This window comes from Halichoerus grypus, chromosome 14 (genome assembly GCF_964656455.1).
Source record: "Halichoerus grypus chromosome 14, mHalGry1.hap1.1, whole genome shotgun sequence".
Lineage (NCBI taxonomy): Eukaryota > Metazoa > Chordata > Mammalia > Carnivora > Phocidae > Halichoerus > Halichoerus grypus.
Genome location: NC_135725.1, coordinates 72,208,204 through 72,226,205, shown reverse-complemented (window position 1 = coordinate 72,226,205; position 18,002 = coordinate 72,208,204). Strand labels below are relative to the sequence as shown.

Below are 18,002 nucleotides of genomic sequence, written 5' to 3'. Positions count from 1 at the left end.
TGGAGATTTCAGGTGGATTCTTCCAGCAGACAGTTGAAAATCTACTTTTAAGAATTCAGACCATTTCTCCATGTCCCAACTACCAATTAGTTTGAATTAAAATAAGTTGGTCTACAGTAGATTGCTATTTTCTCTTCCCTGTTTATTTGTTTTTCAGGAGAATTTGGGTTCATACCATTTCAGAAAAAAATTCATATTATTCACGTTGACCTTAGAAAAAGATGTATCATGTGGCAGGTCCTCTGAAAAATCTGTGCACCAGGGATCTGAGTTCTGGAGGTTGGTTGGTTGGTTGGTTGGTTTGTTTGTTTCCAGAATCAAAATGTAACAAGATTGGGTTAGTAGTCCTGCAAAAAGTTGATAAATAACACTATATTAGTTCTACTGTCTATGGTATTGGTTTTTAGCAAGAAAAAATGTCAGAATGCACAAAAACATCAACTTTTAAATAACTCAGAGCCACAAGACCATCTTGTGACATCTCGTAAACTATGGTTTAAGGGATTTAATAGTCTGTGGCAATAAATTAATGGATGACAAATTTGAAATGCATAGCTTCAGAAGCCAGTACAGAAGAAAATGGTATTACTTTGCAAAAGTTACATACATCCTACAGTGTTACTTTAAAAGTTGTTACATCTGTCAGGGTATTCATTGTATATATGAGGTAAAAAGAAAAAAATAGATAACCAAAAAAAGACAGAAAGTCCTGGAAAGTGAAAGAAATAAAATTAAAGCAAAGGAAAAGATACCAATAAAAATTTCAAAGAAAAAGATAAATTAATGAGACAAAGTTTTTTTTCAGAAAAACTGTAGGAATAAAATAAGCAGATGAAATTTATGACAAGGGCACACAAAGGGAAAACTTCCACAGGAGAAGCAGCAGAGACAGAGAAGGAAACTAAAAATCACAATCAGAATACAGCCTTACTAATTTGTCATTTTATTCCTTAGAAGCCCTCTCTCAATAAAGTACAACCACAACTCTGTAGATTACAAATATAAAATTAGGCATAAATGCGAGAAATAAAATTCAATAAGAAAAACAAACAAACAAACACCAGCACCCATCTTTAGGTGGGGAGACAATGAATAGTTTTTCCTTCTTAGCGTTCTGTACTTGACCTGAATGTCTTCCAGGAAGATACTTTCATAATGGACAGGAATTAACTCTATTAAAAATGAAGCTCTGCATCACATTTCGTATTAAAATTTAATGCAGCACAGTCTGACTCTGCCGCCAGCTAATTCAGGGACCGAAGAGGATGCCATTATCTTCCGTACACGAAGCTTAGGCTGCCTTTGCAATGGTGGACTCCGGATGGGTGGGGCTCCCGGTGAGTTCTGCGCAGGCTCGGTTCTGGCCGAGACACAGACCGCGCATGCTCCTGCGTCCGCCAGCCCTCCTCCCGGTCTGGGGCCCGGGGCGGGGGCCTCTGAGAGGCCGAGAGGGGACCGCGGCGTTTCCCTGGGCATCCCTGCGCCCTCAGACGCTCAGCGTCCCCTCTGCCCTCTCGCACATCCGTTGCAGGATGCGGTGAATGCTGGCGAAGCTGGGCCTGTCGGCGGGCAGCTTGCTCCAGCACAGGCGCATCAGGTTGTACAACTCCAGGGGGCAGTCCTCGGGGCAGGCGAGGATGTGGCCGTCGCGCACGTAGTAGATGACCTCCTCGTGGGCCATGCCGTAGTAGGGCTGCAGGCCGTACGAGAAGATCTCCCACAGCACCACGCCGTAGGCCCACACGTCCGACTCGGTGGTGTAGCGGTTGTAGAAAATGGACTCGGGGGGCATCCAGCGGATGGGGATGGCGTCGTTTTCGTTGGCTTTGTAGTAGTCCGCCGAGTAGATGTTCCTGGAGAGGCCGAAGTCGGCGATTTTCACCACCATGTTCTCGCCCACCAGGCAGTTCCGGGTGGCCAGATCCCGGTGCACAAACTTGCGCTCCGAGAGGTAAGCCATGCCGGCGGCCACCTGCCTGGCGATGCAGAGCTGCTCGGCGCAGGAGAGGGGCGGCGGGGCAGGGCTGGACGCCTGGGCCCTCCCGGACAGGTCGCCGTGACTGAGGCTGCACCCGCTGTGCGGGGCCATGCTGCGGAGGAACTCGTTGAGGTCGCCATAGGCCATGTATTCGAAGAGCAGGCACATGGGTTTCCCGACTGCACACACGCCTGCAACCGACATCACGGGCCTTGTTAGGCGGGGTGTCTACCGTGCCCAACAAGCCAAGGACCAAGACCAGAAAACAGGGGGCCCTGGCTCTCTGTGGACAGCATCACAGTCCAACCCTGACCCCATTTGTCTGTGTCAACATCTCCCATTTTCCTTTTAAGATTCGGCTTATCTGTCACTCCCGCTAGAATGCCTGGGCTCCCAGCACTACCCATCAGATGTTCCTTCTGTCGGCCTAGGACCTGCCATCCCGTGACAATCACCTATGTCTGAGGTTTCTCCTCCAACATGTTAGCACTTTGAAAGCAGAAATATGTCTTACTCTTTTTTTAAATCCCACACGCCTACGAGGTGTGTGGTACAGCAAGTGCTCGGTACGTGTTTGGTGAGTGAATTTAGGAATGGATGCTTGCTTTGAGCATGTAATGTTCTGTGTTTCTGCTCCTTCTGTGGAGAAGGATGATAAGGAAGATGTTGTGTGAAATTTGGAAAGGATGGCAAAAACAATCCAAAATCTTAGGTGAGGTACTCAGTGAAACATTTCAAAATATAGGTACAATGTTCGTTCTAGAAAGAAAAAAAAATGTTCATATAAATAGAGTCTCACATTTAGTGCCAGGAGGACATTTGCAAATCTTAAATTCTTGCTGTATGTGAGAGGGAAATAGGACACCTTGAAATATTAGATCATTTGGGCACAACTTCACATCACTGTAAAAATAGATTATGAGATCTAGAATTCTTTTTTCAGGCAAAAATTAGAAGTCTGTTCAAAAAGGAAGAGAAATAATGAATACCATTATCTTAGCTTTTTTATTTTGGGGCTGGTTTTTAATTCCAGGGATTTAGCAATTAGTGTATTTGTAGGTTCTAGAGAGAAAATTAAAGAAATGACAACATATCTTTCTGAGCAATTAAAAAAAAACCAGTTTTTTGAACTGAGGTAATTTAATACAATGTTCTGCTCCCTGGTGCAGAAAATATTATATGGGAAGGAACAGAGATGTCTTTCTGATGAAGAAGTAAAGGAAAAGGCACAAGTGCAGGATGAAGAAGGAAAACTTGGGAAGCCTCCGTTTTGCAATAAATGTAAATAATTGCAATAAATGCAATACATTTCTTCATTTCTATTTTCATACCTAAGAGTTTCACAATGTTAGGGTTATCAAACTCTGCCATGAGGGCTGCCTCCCTCTGAAAGTCTGCTTGCATATCTGCTGAGGCTTCTTCTTTGAGCATCTTCACTGCCACCATTGTGAAAGGTTCATATGGAAGTAAGCCTGGAGCCCTGAGAGATACATTTATTTAGGAAGAAATCAACGATCAGGAACATGATACGTATCCACATTCATCTACCCACATTCATATATATTCCCTCCACTTTTGCAACCTTTCCTAGAGCCACAGAATCAAAGAAAGATGGCAGTAGTAGACTGTACTTAAAACTTCTGGACGCCAATTAATAAAAATCACTGGGACTATTTTCAACACAGGTTGTTTGAAAAATGCATTATCTGTAAACGTCAGGAATTCTAAAGTACACAGATCCAATGAGATTGTCATTACCGCCCTAAACCTTTGATCCCTGGCCAGAATCTAAATTCCTGGAAGGCAGGGACCATAGCTTACTCATCTTTATATCCTTCTGAAGCTAAAATGGTGCCTTGCATATATTTGGTTCCCCATAAGTATTTGTGTGAGATTTTCATTAATCATGTAACCTGCATAGCAGGGCCACTATGAGTGGCAGTAAGGTTGTGTCCTGCCCAAGAACACCAGGACAAAATGACAGTTGGTGATTAAAACCAAGTCCACGTTCTCCGGCCCAGCTGTGTGTCTGTGAGCCACATCCATGCAGAAAGGGTATTTCCTTCCAATTCACACAGAAGCAATAAATGGGCTAGCGTTGGCCCTTATACATACTCTTTCCTTGAGCTCATTGTTTTCTGTCATTTTTGCATTGTTTTTCCCCTTTTCGGCTTTGCCATTCCATGGACATCTATTTAATATCTACACATGTCAGGCTCTGAATTCTTAAATGGAAATACTAGTTCAAAGTAAATTTTAAACGAAGTGGAGAATACAGCAAAAGAAAATGGAAGAGAAATAAATTTTACAATTATTTACTAAAAACAATGCAAGAAATTATGATTAAAATGTACGATAAAATTATTTTCTGAAAAGGAAATGTAATTAAACTTTGCTAATTGCTCATAATTTGAACACTACATAAATGAAGATTCTATCCTTTTACCCAGCCCTATTTTTCAGCAGAGAGGAAAAATTATTAAGATTCAAGGTGCAGTCCTCAGTAAAATGAGGTTAATGATGTGAAAAATTATTTGATAATAATTATCACACATACAGCCCAGGCATCAAGGTAGTGGTGGTCTGGTAACTTTTCAGACACAACATACTTCTGTGGAAAGATTTTTCACATGGGTAACTTTACCTTGCTTGAAAGACCCTTCCAAATGCTCCCTCTCCAATATCTCTCACATATTCAATGTTATTCCTTGGGTACTCCAGGCTGAGCAATTTGGGATTGAGAAGGAGTGGCATCCTCTGGTACATGGGGTTGGGATGAAGTCTGTCTAGCAAGAGCTCAGAAGGAAGAGTAGTGAGGGTTACTGCTGCAGATTCTCTGTAGGGAAGACAGGGAAGACCAATGATAAGCTCAGGATCAGGTGAGATCTTTGTACTCGGGCTTGGGTTTTAAAGAGATACAATGTTAGGAGGAAACAAAACAAATTATACTAAGGCAGCTGAAGATCCTTCAGATTTAGAGCAAGAAATATTTTCTTGGGAGTCAAAAGGTACCTTTTCTTAGGAATTTTGTCACTATCCAATCTGACATGGCAATGGGGCTGGGGCTGGGGCTGGGGGCAGATGGGGAGCAGGGATAGCCATATTCTTCCAAATTATTGTTTAGATCCTATCTGCTGTGAAAAATTAACCTTAGAACGTGATCCTATGCAAAAAGTTACTGATATTTTTAAAGATCATGGTGGGGTGCTTCATCTTAAAGCAGGGCAATGGATGTCATAAAGAGACTGGCAGTGTTACATATATCCCTCCTCCTGTCCCCAATTCCAATATTAAATTTGTAAGTTTTAAAATATTACTACATGTGGTTAGCTTAAATTAGAATCTCACCTTTTCTTATTTTTCCATTGTTTTCGTCTTCGGCAGCAATAAAGAGTAGTTACCGTAAGAAGCACAAATATGGCAAAGCTGGACATGATGGAGATTATTACAGTCATGGAGTATGTAGGTGAGACAGAGAAGGAGGAAGAGGAAGAGGAAGGCAAGTCTGGAATGTCCACGCTTGGCTTTGAGGATGTCATGGGTGGGAATGCTGTAAGTAAACAAAATTCTTTTCATTCATTCTTAAACGTTTAAGAAGCAGTCTTTGCATTCAAGCAGTCTTCACTGAAGTCAAATAAATTTAGTAAACTAAATTTAATTTTAAGAATATGGTTTCATGGATCAGGTTCTCCCTGGTTATATATCTATAAAGTCCAAGTGTAAGAATCCAGAGATCCAGTTGTAAGTCAATCCAATTTACGGAATCACAGAATTTTAAAGACGAGACCCAGGGAAAGGAACTATTTCTTCCAAGACAAATGCAGATCCTGGGCTAGTGCTCTTTACACTGCATCATGTTGTTTATGACCTGACAATTGTGGACCTAAGTAAGTTATTAAATGAAATAATTTCATGAAATTGTATTTGACGTCAGGATCGTCAAAAGCTGAGCTTTTATACACATTTACTGTTGATTTACAAAGAAACAAAAATAATAGAAGATGATGAAGAGTGGAAATATAAGGACACAAATGAGAAGTTAGTTCATCCAAAAATTGAGCTCCTGTCAAACTCCTATTAAAAAGGTCAGTGCAATATGAAAACAAGGCAAAATCTGCATTACCCTGGAAACCAAAAGATGCCATGTTCGTATCACTCTGTAGAGTGCAAAGTCCTCTGTGTATCTATTAAAACAAACTTATTAATTTATATTTTATATTCTTTTAATTGACTGAGTAAAGACAAAAACATGGATACAGAGTATCTTAATAGTATAATTGACAAGAATGTTCTAATAGCAAACAGTGTACTTTGTACCCTACATGGAGAGAATAAACCCTGTTTTCAAATATTTGCGGAATACTGACAGACATGATCTTTTGTCAGGCCACAAAAATAAATCTCAAATTTCAAAAGCAGAAATTATGCGGATTTATTCTGACTAAAATGCAATTAACAATAGACTAAGTAAAATCCGATAGGACATCTAAAAAAAAATTCAATAACTTTTCACTTAAAGAGTGAAAAGTAGCCATAGAGACAGATTAGAAAACAACTTCCTGATAGAGTATATGAGCTTTGGCCAAAGCCGTGCTCGGTGGTAAACTCATAGAGTTATCTCTCTCCATTAGATAAAAAGGATGAAAGTGAATGAGCTAGACATTTAACTCAAGACTTTGGAAAAGAAACACAAAAACTACAGAAAACAGAGAAAAATAGCTGATAAAGTAACAACCATGTACAAGCAGAAATTAATAAGTTAGAATACACATACCACAAATGCTAGAATTTAAAAATAGGTCAATAGTTGGTCTTAACATTTATAAGGTAGTCTAATCAGTGGAATTTTAATTTTTAAAAGACAAGAAAGGCACAAACATACAAAATTAGGAATGGTAAAGGAGTTATGACAGTAGATTGAAATAAAAATGCAATAATATGTAATTATGCAGTTACAATTTTTTAAATCTTTAGAAAAATGTTAGGACCATTTACCAAATTTGAAAAATCAGAAAATCTGAAGGTAATCGTAACCAGGAAATTTAAAAGTCATTGTAGAATTATGGATACATTCTTTTGGTCTTGGAAGAGATAAAATTTCCAGATTTTATAAAATGTTCCAATACAAGAAAAATCTATCAAATTATTGTAGACAGTTATTATAATACTAATGTCACGACCTGGCAATGTTAGCATAAAAGAAAACTGCATACATAGATTAAGGAACATAGATTTAAAAAATCCTAAATGAAATGTTAGCAATTGGCTGCAATATAGTAAAAGAATTATGTGTTTGATATAAGGAAATATATTAATATAGCACATCACAAAGTCAAAAGAAAACTTTTATTGCAGTAGATGCCTAACGCCATTTGAAATAGGACACTTATAAAAGGGATGACAAGTGGGCAGAGATTTCAAGGGGTGCCCATGGATGACTTTTTAATGTAGGAGTGGACACAGTTTCTAAGACCTGAGCACCAATGGCTAGCAAATGGTTTTAGAGCTCGTGGAGACCAAGTTTGGTCACTGCTGTGGCAGGAAGACCATCAGCTCAGGCACTGGAACTGGAAGAATGGCTCAGCAGTGAATTCTTGCAGGAGCAATGACAGTATTTCTCATCAGGTATCACAGCAACGGTGGACTTTGACTTCCTAGGTTCCTTTATGATTGGCTTGAAAGCTGAACTGACTTTCTTTGGACTGAGTCATCTGAAGGTTTTTTTTTTTTTTTTTAATAATCAATCCAAGATGGGTGGGGAGGGGGGCTTAAATTGCAAAGCTAAACTTCCTGCTAATAATAAAGTAGGAGCAAGCATTGAAAGACAGGAAGTGGTGACTATTTTTGTACCTGGATTTTATAGGGCAGTTCAAACCATATTTAACACGTGAGGGAATGTAATGTAACTTGTAAAATTGGTAGTGTAATCTCATTAGTAAATATAAGGATAATTTTTTGTCAAAAATATCAGACATGGGGCACCTGGGTGGCTCAGTGGGTTAAGCGTCTGACTTGATTTCGGCTCAGGTGGTGATCTTGGGGTCGTGAGATCAAGCCCCGCATCGGGCGCCACGCTCAGCAGGAGGTCTGCTTGGGATTCTCTCTCTCCTTTTCCCTCTTCCCCCCACCAAAATAAATAAATAAATCTTTAAAAAAATATATCAGACATATTAAGAGAATAATCCATGATGACTTAGTAAGATTTATTTTTAAAGTCAAAAATTGGCATTGTTTGAATAATAATTTTGCTTTGTGGATTTAATTATATCTTCCTTTCTGGATAGTTTTGTTATTCCTTGTTTATTGCTTCTGATCTATTTGCCGTGGCCTTCCCTAGAGTGACATCGATTATCTCTTTGGATCCAAATTATCAACCTGGATCTTCTTCTTTTTGTCTTTTTTTCTCTCATCAATTTTATCTCTACCCTTTCCCTTTGAACATCAGGGGAATTTTTATTCACTTATTCATCCATACATTAATGTATTCACTAAGTTAACATTGATGTTGGGTATCAAGAATACTGTGGTGGACATGACAAGTCTTTGTGTTCAAGTATTTAGCTGGGAAACAATTAGTAAATCGATAATTATAATAGAATGTAAGAAGTGTTATAAGACTGATAAGCTTGTGAACATCCAGGGGCAACTCAACTCCAGGTCTAGGCATACTAGGTAGGTTTTCTAAAATGAATAATTTTAAGTTAAGTGTAAAGGTTGAATAGGGAATAACCAGTTGAAGGTGTATGTGTGTGGGTGGAGCAGGAGGAAAGGGGGGCGAGGAGGGAGGTAGTATTCCACAAAGAAGGAGTAGCATATCTCAGGGTCCAAACCAAGCAGTTGTGCTTTCCTAAAGGTGCACCTAAAAGTTTCCTTGTTGACTGGGGGACTGTGTATAGGTAGGGCTGCAGATACCGGGTCTGGGTCATAAAAGGCCCTGCATGCCAAGGTAGATAATTTGGACTTTGCCCTGCAGTAAATGGAGAGAATCATCAGTGGGATTAGCATCGGTGGAGTAGCATGATCAGCTTTTTGCTTCAGAAAGATCATTTGCCTGCCTGCAGCCTGACTTCCCTTGCTGATTTCACGCTACCAGGACAAAGTCCTGAATACTGGACTTTCCAGAGTTGGAAAGAGATGTTCAGTAACACACCATTATATAGGATTTCCACCATGCAGATAACAGGGATAAAGAGAAAAATCTCAAAGTTTCTTTCTAAACAGAAGCAGCAAATTGCTTATAGGAAAAAGTAACCAGACTCATACCGGATGACCAGTCATTTTTAAAACTAGAAGCTAGAAAGGAGTGAAATCACATCTGTAGATTACTGAGAGAAGAGGAATGTCACTCAAGAATGTATCCAGCTAATATAGCTTTCAACTATTCAGGTGAGAGAAAGCTAATCTGAAGATCTGTTGGGATACCTGGGCTCTGTCACCCACAAACCCATCTGAGGAAAAACATAAAATGTGTACAGCCCTATTGAATTCAGGAATATGCCTGCTAAAGAGACAAAGTAAATAGTACAAAGACGTTGCAAGCTCAAAAAGATATTTCACCTCAGCAAAAAAAAAAAAGTTATAAAAATGAAAACTAGTGAAATTCTACTCTGTGTGTTCAAGCAAAAAAAAAAAAAATCTTCCATCACCCTTCAAAGTGAACTGGTGATATCCTTTAGAGTTTACTCAGAAATCAAGTAACTCTTCAAGAAATATTTGAGGGCTTTATACACTCCACAAAATATGGGATACTCTACCTAATCAGGATGCCTTCTTTGCTTAACTATCAACCTACCTGAAAGGCTCAAGCCAATTTCTTCAATAATAATTGCATTTAGCCAGGGAGCACACTTTCAGACATTCCCCGTTACGTGGTCAAGTGAAGTGATCTGTTGATGACATTTGCTGTTCATTTTCTTACATGTACCAAAGATTTCATAAAACTAGGTTTTTAAGAGTAGGAAATTGGCTTACTGTGGCTAATTTATGCTGTTCACAATTTTTTAGAATAAGTATATGAGGCAAAAATATGGATTTTGTGTGTGTGTGTGTGTTCCTGTCTAGTCTAGGACTGAAGGTCAGCACCTTCCACAGAGTAGAATGAATGCCTGAATGGATGAATGAGTAAACAATCAAAGGATAACAAAGACCACAGTCACCAGTTAAAAGTCCAATCAAACTAAACTTTAGCTGCTTATATGACAAAGAATTGAAGCATTTCTTTTTCATTCCTTCAATTTGGAAATAACAATTTGACAGGCTTCCAGAATAATAGATTTTTAGGGTTTCCATACTGCTCTTGTTTATTAACACTGAGCCATTCAAGTGGGACCAGTAGCATTTTTTCTTTTAATACTTTAAGTCTTAGTCCTTGAAGGAAGCTGGTAAAATCAAGGCCTGGCTCTTAGCCAGGTGCAGAGGCAATTAGGCCCCGAAGATAGATCACAGGAAATGATTACGATTTAAGCCTTAGAACACTCAAATCAGAGGAAGTTAATTAAAATGAAAACTTTTCTAATTTCATTCTGAAGATTTCTGCATTCTGGTAGGTTAAAGCATCATCGGATACAACTTTGTGTCTAGGACATCTCTTTCCAAGCAACCTTCTTGAATTCTTTCCTAGGGATTTTGAGGCACCCAGTTTTAAAACTGTTTTGATTTGACCCTGTAAACTTTATACTGGTAATTAGCTGTCTTAAAAAAACACCTATCTTCCAAAAGAAAGATCTGTTGTCACAAATGAGGATCATGAATTGGCTCAATGAAGAAATAAATATTTGTTTTCATCTGTAAATAATTAGATGATATAAAAATCAAAAATGCAAAATCAAAAGGTGACATTTTCAGTTTGGCTTATTTTGTAGCCATAGAAAGGATCAAGCAAGTTATAACCTCGGGGTAGGGGATATTATTTGTATCATTCAGTAAATACGGTGCTCTTCATGGCCTAATTGGGAGCTGTAAGCTGAGGTTTCTGATGATCTTCCTTCATGTTTTACACCAGTAAGCATAGCAAAAAAATGTTTGAGAGGGGCTGTACATTCTGTTCTGGACATCATGAAGTATGAGTGTAAATACGCATGCATGAATTCGATTACATACACATAAGGGTTCAAGGGCACAAATAAAATTACTTACTTGTTAAGTTTTCCTTTTTATAATCTGAGGGGGAAAGGATAAAAATTTGTTTTTAATGAGCATCCAGATACCTCACATATTCTGTGAGAGAGTGCTAAGAAATGCGAGTTCTCTTTTAGTTTTTCAGTATACAACTGGAAAACATTCTTTGCATTCAAATAAGAAAGGATTGTGTCATTGAAATTAAACCAGCTGTTAGGGCTAACAACATAGTTCCTTCCAAATGAAGTTCATTAAACAGCATGCAGAGATTCAGCTTTGTTTTGTGAGATCAGCATTTTCAACCATGTGGCTTATTTTTGCATGCTTAGAAATCTGCTTTGTTGGCTAAGAAGGGGGACTTTATTCTTTTATTCCACTCATCTGACATAATATGAGGTTTCTTAGCCATTTCTCTGCACATTCCAAAAAATGTTACAAGCTCTCATAAGATCCCCTTACAAAATAAGATCTTAAGCAGCAGTTAAAAGTGTTCCTTAATTTCTTTTTGAACAAATGAAATTAAACCGTAATGCTAACTTGGGCAATTAGGATAGACAGTAGGATTCTGTGATTAGATATCTAAAAAGGGCAGAACTCAAAAAATACATTAGAAATGCCTAGAAATATTGGGAGATTTAAGTTCACAACTTAGTTTCTTTAAAATAGTAAATTTGTCTTAACCTCTAAAGTCTTGAGAGAACTCTATTACCTAAATATGGCAGTCTGGTGCAGGCCATGGGGTCCCAGTGCATGCTGGGGAGCTTGTTGCAATCTGGCACAGAGAGCAGGTGCATCCCAGATCTGTAGAGTCCTCTGTGAGTCTTTTCTTCCATTGCCAGCCACTCTTTTGCACAGAAGAGCTCCTTTACTGCCAGGCAATATTCTCTAAAATATTTTATGGAGAACAAAACTCGATGAATCATAGCATATTAAGGCCAAATTTGTGGCAGAGCCTAGATTCTGTATTTTCAAAACATCACCATAGTACATTGTCTGTTCTTGCAAAAGTGTTTTTGGAAGGATCCTTTTATTGTAAATAATGTGAGACTTTATGAAAGATAGCATATCCCTGAGATGAAATGCTATCTTGTTTTGTTTTGAAAGCGTAGTTAATGCTCCTGGGGGAAAAGAATTTTGAAGTTCAAGAGGTAACAGTTTAGGAATCCCTGATATGCATTCTCTCAAATTCATATTAAAATAACTACAAAGGGACAGAAACAGGTACATAGAGTTTAAAAAACACATAATTAAAGTCATAGATCATTGTTGATCAGTTTCTAGCCTGAGAGATTTTTCTATAATCTCAGGGCTAATGGGTGGGGACTGAGGGTCAGTTGACACCTCTTCATACTTCATCCACCAAAACAGAAGAGTACCACCTTCCTGGCAGGTTATAGGAAGGCATATGGGTCCTTACCCACCTCGCCTTGGGGAGAAGCTGCCTCCTATCCCATTGCTGTGTGTGCTTCCATCTGAGAAAGCCAGAGTAATTTAGTCTATTTAAATATGAAATGTTATGTTCATCCATGTGTTTTATTACCAGTGAAGAGGCTGAAGAAAGACTAGTTGGACTAATCAGAATTTTGTGCATGAATATTTGTTTAAGCTTATCCTATAGAAAATAAGATAGACTTTATAGGAAAAAACTGGTTAACTCCAAATTAAAATATTTGGGATTAAAAATAAAAGGAAATTAAAGATTATTAAAGAAATTGGAGATAATAGCAATGTTGCTATTCAGAGAGGAGGAAATTGTGTATGTATATGTGTATGTGTGTATGCATATGCATTGTGACATATATATGTCACAGTGGTATCTTTTTAAAAATACTCATGCCTACACTGCCACTTTTCTGGGCAACCACCTGTCAATATGGGCCAACTGAACATGTGTGGAATGAAAGGGTCATGCATACGACTGTGATAGGATACAGTGTGGTCATAAGAACAACAATAGGATTTAGAATTCTTGATGTATCTGTAATGGAAGGGAGAGCAGTGGGGCTTTCAAGGATTCTGAGAACTTGAAGAACCAGAGGAACATTGCTTAGCTTGCTTCTTATGTCTGGGTCCCACCCTTGGGTCACACAAAGGCAATTTTCTACATTCAGACAGCACTGTTAAACTGTGCAAAAATAATATGGGGCAGGTGAAAAAAATTCTGTAGCCCACATTATGTGGAGGAAGTCAATACCCTGGAAAGTTATTTTTTTACTCTAGGCAGAAGCACATATGAGAAAAATTTTTGTTTGTTTTGCTTTGTTTTCATTGACATGTATTAAAGATGACTGCTATAGAAGAGTTTTTCACAGGGAAAAAAATCAGGATGAAATGGAAAATAAACTGAAAACTAAGTTAACTTGAACATAGTAGCAACTGAAGAAAATAAAGACCACAAAGAAGTGAAAGGGACACCAAAGGACTTAAAATTGTCATTAAAAACCATAAAGAAGTGGCACTGCAAGACATTGGACAAATCACGGGAAAACTTGACAAGTCTGAACTAAATGCAGACAGAAAGAAGGAAGGGTGAAAATGTTGTGTGAGGAGACAGCTGAGGGGGAAGAGCTGGCAAGAAATCTAGAGTATAGATAATGTTTTCCAATAAGAAAACTAGAGTACATAAAAAAAAAAATGAAAATACTCAAAGATATACTAAAAGAAAACATTCTTAGGACAAAAAGGACATAAACCTGATAATTAAGGCACATTATCCATTATTTTTGTATTACTGGTAGGAAAGAAAATAATGAAAAGAGGATTACTGCCAGATGAATTTTACAAATATTTTGAATCTCAAAGATGAAAAAATAATCCTCCTACCATTTGGCAAGAAAAAAATATTCCCTCCAAAGGAACAAAATTATATGTTCTTCATTACAACACAGCCAAAAAACAATTAGTGTATAAGATTTTCAGGAAAATTAAATGTAACACAAGACTTAAATAGTCAGAAACACACACATACACACATAAGATTATGGTAAAAAGTTTTTTACATGTAATCTAAAAAACACCTACTCCAGCTGAACAAGAGATGAATAAAAATTGAGAATTTAAGAAAAAGAAAGATTTTCTGATATGAATGACAGTTAGCATCAGGGATAAGTAACAGAGATCTACACCAGGTAGTTGTATATAGGATTATGTAATCAAATGTAAAAGCTAAAAACAATGGTCTAAAATTTGATCATTGGCAAATAAAACACAGTTGAATAATACTAACCTGGTTTACAATTCCAGATAACATTTCAAAGATCAAGTGTAGAGTATTCAGTAAAATTATGTTTAACTTAATTAGGCCTACCCTCAACACCCTATTTTTTTTTTTTTAAAGATTTTATTTATTTATTCATGAGAGACAGAGAGATTGAGAGAGAGAGAAGCAGAGGGAGAAGCAGGCTCCCAAGGAGCAGGAATCCTGATGCAGGACTCGATCCCAGGACCCTGGGATCATGACCTGAGCCGAAGGCAGACGCTTAACCATCTGAGCCACCCAGGCGCCCCTCAACATCCTATTTTTAAAATCACAACTTCATCCTCCATCCTTGGCACTCCTCATCTCCCTTAACCTCGTGCTCATTTTTTTCTTCTCTTGCTCATGGTCTTCGCCTGCTAGAATGTAAGCCCCACAAACAAATGCCCTAGAATAGGGCTTAGAGACAGAAGCTCAATAAATATTTGTCAAATAAAAGAAATTCTTTGTCATTCATGGAAAGTTGCACAAATTATTTAATTACTATTTATGATTAGAAGACCATGAGTATATGTGGAATTTAAGAAACAAAACAGATGAACATATTGGCGGGGGTGAAAATAAAGAGAGAAACAAACCATAAGAGACTCTTAAAGATAGAGAACAAATTCAGGGTTGATAGAGGGGGTTAGGGGGAGGATGGGCTAGATGCGTGATGGGGATTAAGGAGGGCACTTGTTATCATGAGCCCTGAGTGTTACATGTAAATGATGAATCACTGAATTCTACTCCTGAAACCAAAAAAAAAAAAGAGAAAAAGAGAAGAAAACCATGAGTAATAGAATGCTTTTAAAAATCTCACAAATAACTAGAAATAACTAGAAACACAAAATGGTTGAAGACCTTTGAGCAACTTGGAAGGCAAACAGAAGGTATAAGGAAAAAATTTTTTTTAAGTATACTACAATTGACTTAAAGATTTAGGAGATGATTAACTATGCCATCCTAATAAATTTGAAGTCTCATTGAAAGGGATTTTTTTAATCTTAAAAAAAAAAAGTAAATTATTCTTAATCTTAAAAAGAACATCTGTGGCTCTTGCATGTAAACTGGCCTAGGACATACATGTTGGAAAGTTACTCATGAATTTATTTTGTGCTAGCATACAAAGATACAATTCAATTTTAATTCTGATTGTTCCTCAAAAGATACTTAGCTGTCATGTCTGATGAAAATATAACCTTCTTGGGTGAAGAAATAAGTTATATTCCTCTTACAATTTCTCTAAACCCTCAAAATTTGTAGTGAGTTGAGGAATGGAGCATTCTATTTTAATGACCTCATGGCCCTATGATTATGTCAATATTTCAGTATTTTCTGGTTTTATCAAAACAGAGGTGGAAATGTGTTGTGTTGGTAGTTTTCATGTGTTTTCTTCAGAAGAAAACAGTATCTGTCCAGTTTCTAACATATACCATGAGGACAGTTTATCCTTTAATCCTCTCTGTTTTGCGGATGAGGAAACTGAAGGTTAGCCAAGATTACATGTATCTAGCAAGCGGTACAGTGTTTCACCTTTGTTCTGCTTGGCTCAAAAGCCAGTTTGAGTCCTGTCTTTCCTACATAAGAAGTAAATAAAGGCAAGATAATTCTATCAAACATGGATTTATGAATTTCCATGTTTAAAGAGTACGGGGGTTTTAAAAGAAACAACTATTTATTACCACCCTCCCCCCCCACCACCATGAGAAAGACTGTTAGTATTTAAATTAAAACATCGGGTGGAATGTATTTTAAAATAATATACATATTACAGAAAGTAGTATTCTGAAATGCTCACCAAGATCTCATATTCATTGGCCAATAGTGCTGAAACATTGGAAATGGACCTTTTTTCTTCTCTATTGTAGCTTACTAATGAGGTCCATGTTTGTGCTTTTTTTTTTTATTTCATAGAAAGCTGGAATATTTATGAATATGATAATGTGAACAATAACAAGTAGAATAGAGTATTATACCTCTTATGACATTTTCTAGGAGCTCAGAGCCCTTGTATTATAGGATATCATCAGCGATTTACATGGTAGGAATTCTGTCCAATTAATTACTTTCTATTTTGGACAAAAGCCACCTTTTGCGTTTATCATAGCACATGACAGCTTCTTTTGAAAACTCTTCCTGTTTGCATCCAACAGAATTTTCCCACTTCTTTCTTTTTTTTATTGTACCTGCAAATGGGTGTAGGAATAGGCACTAGCCCAGGGTTGCAGCCTTGGAAGATGTGGTTACACAGCAAAGCCTCAGCAGCTGGCCGGCAAAATGGGCTCACTGCTTTCAGTTCATTCCAGGCGGTATGAACCAGTAGTTCTTGGGCCTCCTCAGGATCTGCATGGGAGTTGTTGAAGAAAACAAGAGCGTCTTTGGCCAGGACAGCATTACACACCTCCCCTCTGTACTGGGCGCAGTAGCCTTTGTTATCTTTCTGTAGTTTACTGAAAGAAGAAATGAACAACGTTCTCCATCACATGCTATGTCTTAGCATTCAGTCTGGGTTGGTTTTTTTTTTTTTTTTTAATTTTTTATTTCCACCTCTGCATCACAGCAATAGGAGAAGATTGTACTAGCAACTTGGCTGAAATGTTCTGTCTGAATACTGTCTCCCTTCCCAGCTATAATTCGATCACCTCCAGCTACTCCAGAGGGTTATTATGAGGATCATATGTGATAATGGATGTGGAAAGCTTTGGGAACTATCAAGGACTGAATAGATTTGGGTAGTTTTACTATTTTACATTATAAATAGAATTTAACTACTCTTGGTTAAGGCACTTCATATGCTTCTTACAAATGGAGCTGTTTTCAACAAGTAAAGTGCACCTAAAAAACACATACATCGTGACAATTAACAAATGATTGAACATAACAATTGTGGTGACCCAGCTTTTTGAGCATAGTTTATTTATGTGTTACGATAGTTAAGTCCCTGAATTTTATAGAACACATACCTCTTTGTGACACCTCCGGTACCCAGATTCCCTCACTCACACACCTTCCCAGCATTCCATTAAAGACTAAAAGCCACTCAGGGAGGAGGAAGCTTGGGATCAGGCTCTCAAAGGAGCTAAGTAGATCTTCAGCTTTACTATTTTCTCATCACATGACTTGGGGAAAGTCATCTGGTCACTCAGAGCCCCGAGGGCCTCATCTGTTGAGTGATGTAAGCAATTATTCTGAACTCAGATCGTGTGTTAATGGGTAATACATGAGGAAAAGACCTAAATTGTATAGTGCTAGCACAAAAATAAGATTAAAAGCTTATCTGCTGTAACAACTGAAGAGAATGAGAGGGAGAATGAAAAATACTGCTGATACTCTCTGCACATATCCACTGCTCCCTAACAGAATGCTGGGGATTATAGTAATAACTCCTATGCTCATCCGACAAATATTTTTTGAGCACTTATTATGTGTATACACTGTGACGGTCTCAACATATTCTTATGCCTTCCATCAGATCTCTATTGTTAACAATGACAAAAAAAGTTGTATTCTCGGGGCGCCTGGGTGGCTCAGTTGGTTAAGCGTCTGCCTTCGGCTCAGGTCATGATCCCAGGGTCCTGGGATCGAGTCCCGCATTGGGCTCCCTGCTCAGCGGGAAGCCTGCTTTCTCCCTCTCCCACTCCCCCTGCTCGTGTTCCCTCTCTCGCTGTG

General features: G+C 38.1%; 1 protein-coding gene across 5 annotated transcripts in view; it reads right to left on the bottom strand.

Annotated features, from left to right (window-relative positions):
* Positions 1-1,486: 1,486 nt before the first annotated feature.
* Positions 1,487-18,002, bottom strand: part of MUSK (muscle associated receptor tyrosine kinase) — an 87,281-nt gene continuing 70,765 nt past the window's right edge. For 2 of the 5 annotated variants that reach the window (XM_036090898.2, XM_036090900.2), the window contains 6 exons: positions 16,520-16,783; positions 11,805-11,980; positions 5,327-5,528; positions 4,623-4,814; positions 3,310-3,458; positions 1,487-2,169 (listed from right to left, as the gene is read on the bottom strand). In XM_036090898.2, coding sequence (XP_035946791.1) covers positions 1,487-2,169; positions 3,310-3,458; positions 4,623-4,814; positions 5,327-5,528; positions 11,805-11,980; positions 16,520-16,783 — 1,666 coding nt within the window. Of the gene's footprint in view, positions 2,170-3,309; positions 3,459-4,622; positions 4,815-5,326; positions 5,529-11,113; positions 11,138-11,804; positions 11,981-16,519; positions 16,784-18,002 lie in introns of all 5 variants that reach the window. The other 3 variants (XM_078061209.1, XM_078061210.1, XM_036090899.2) reach the window with 2 other exon arrangements.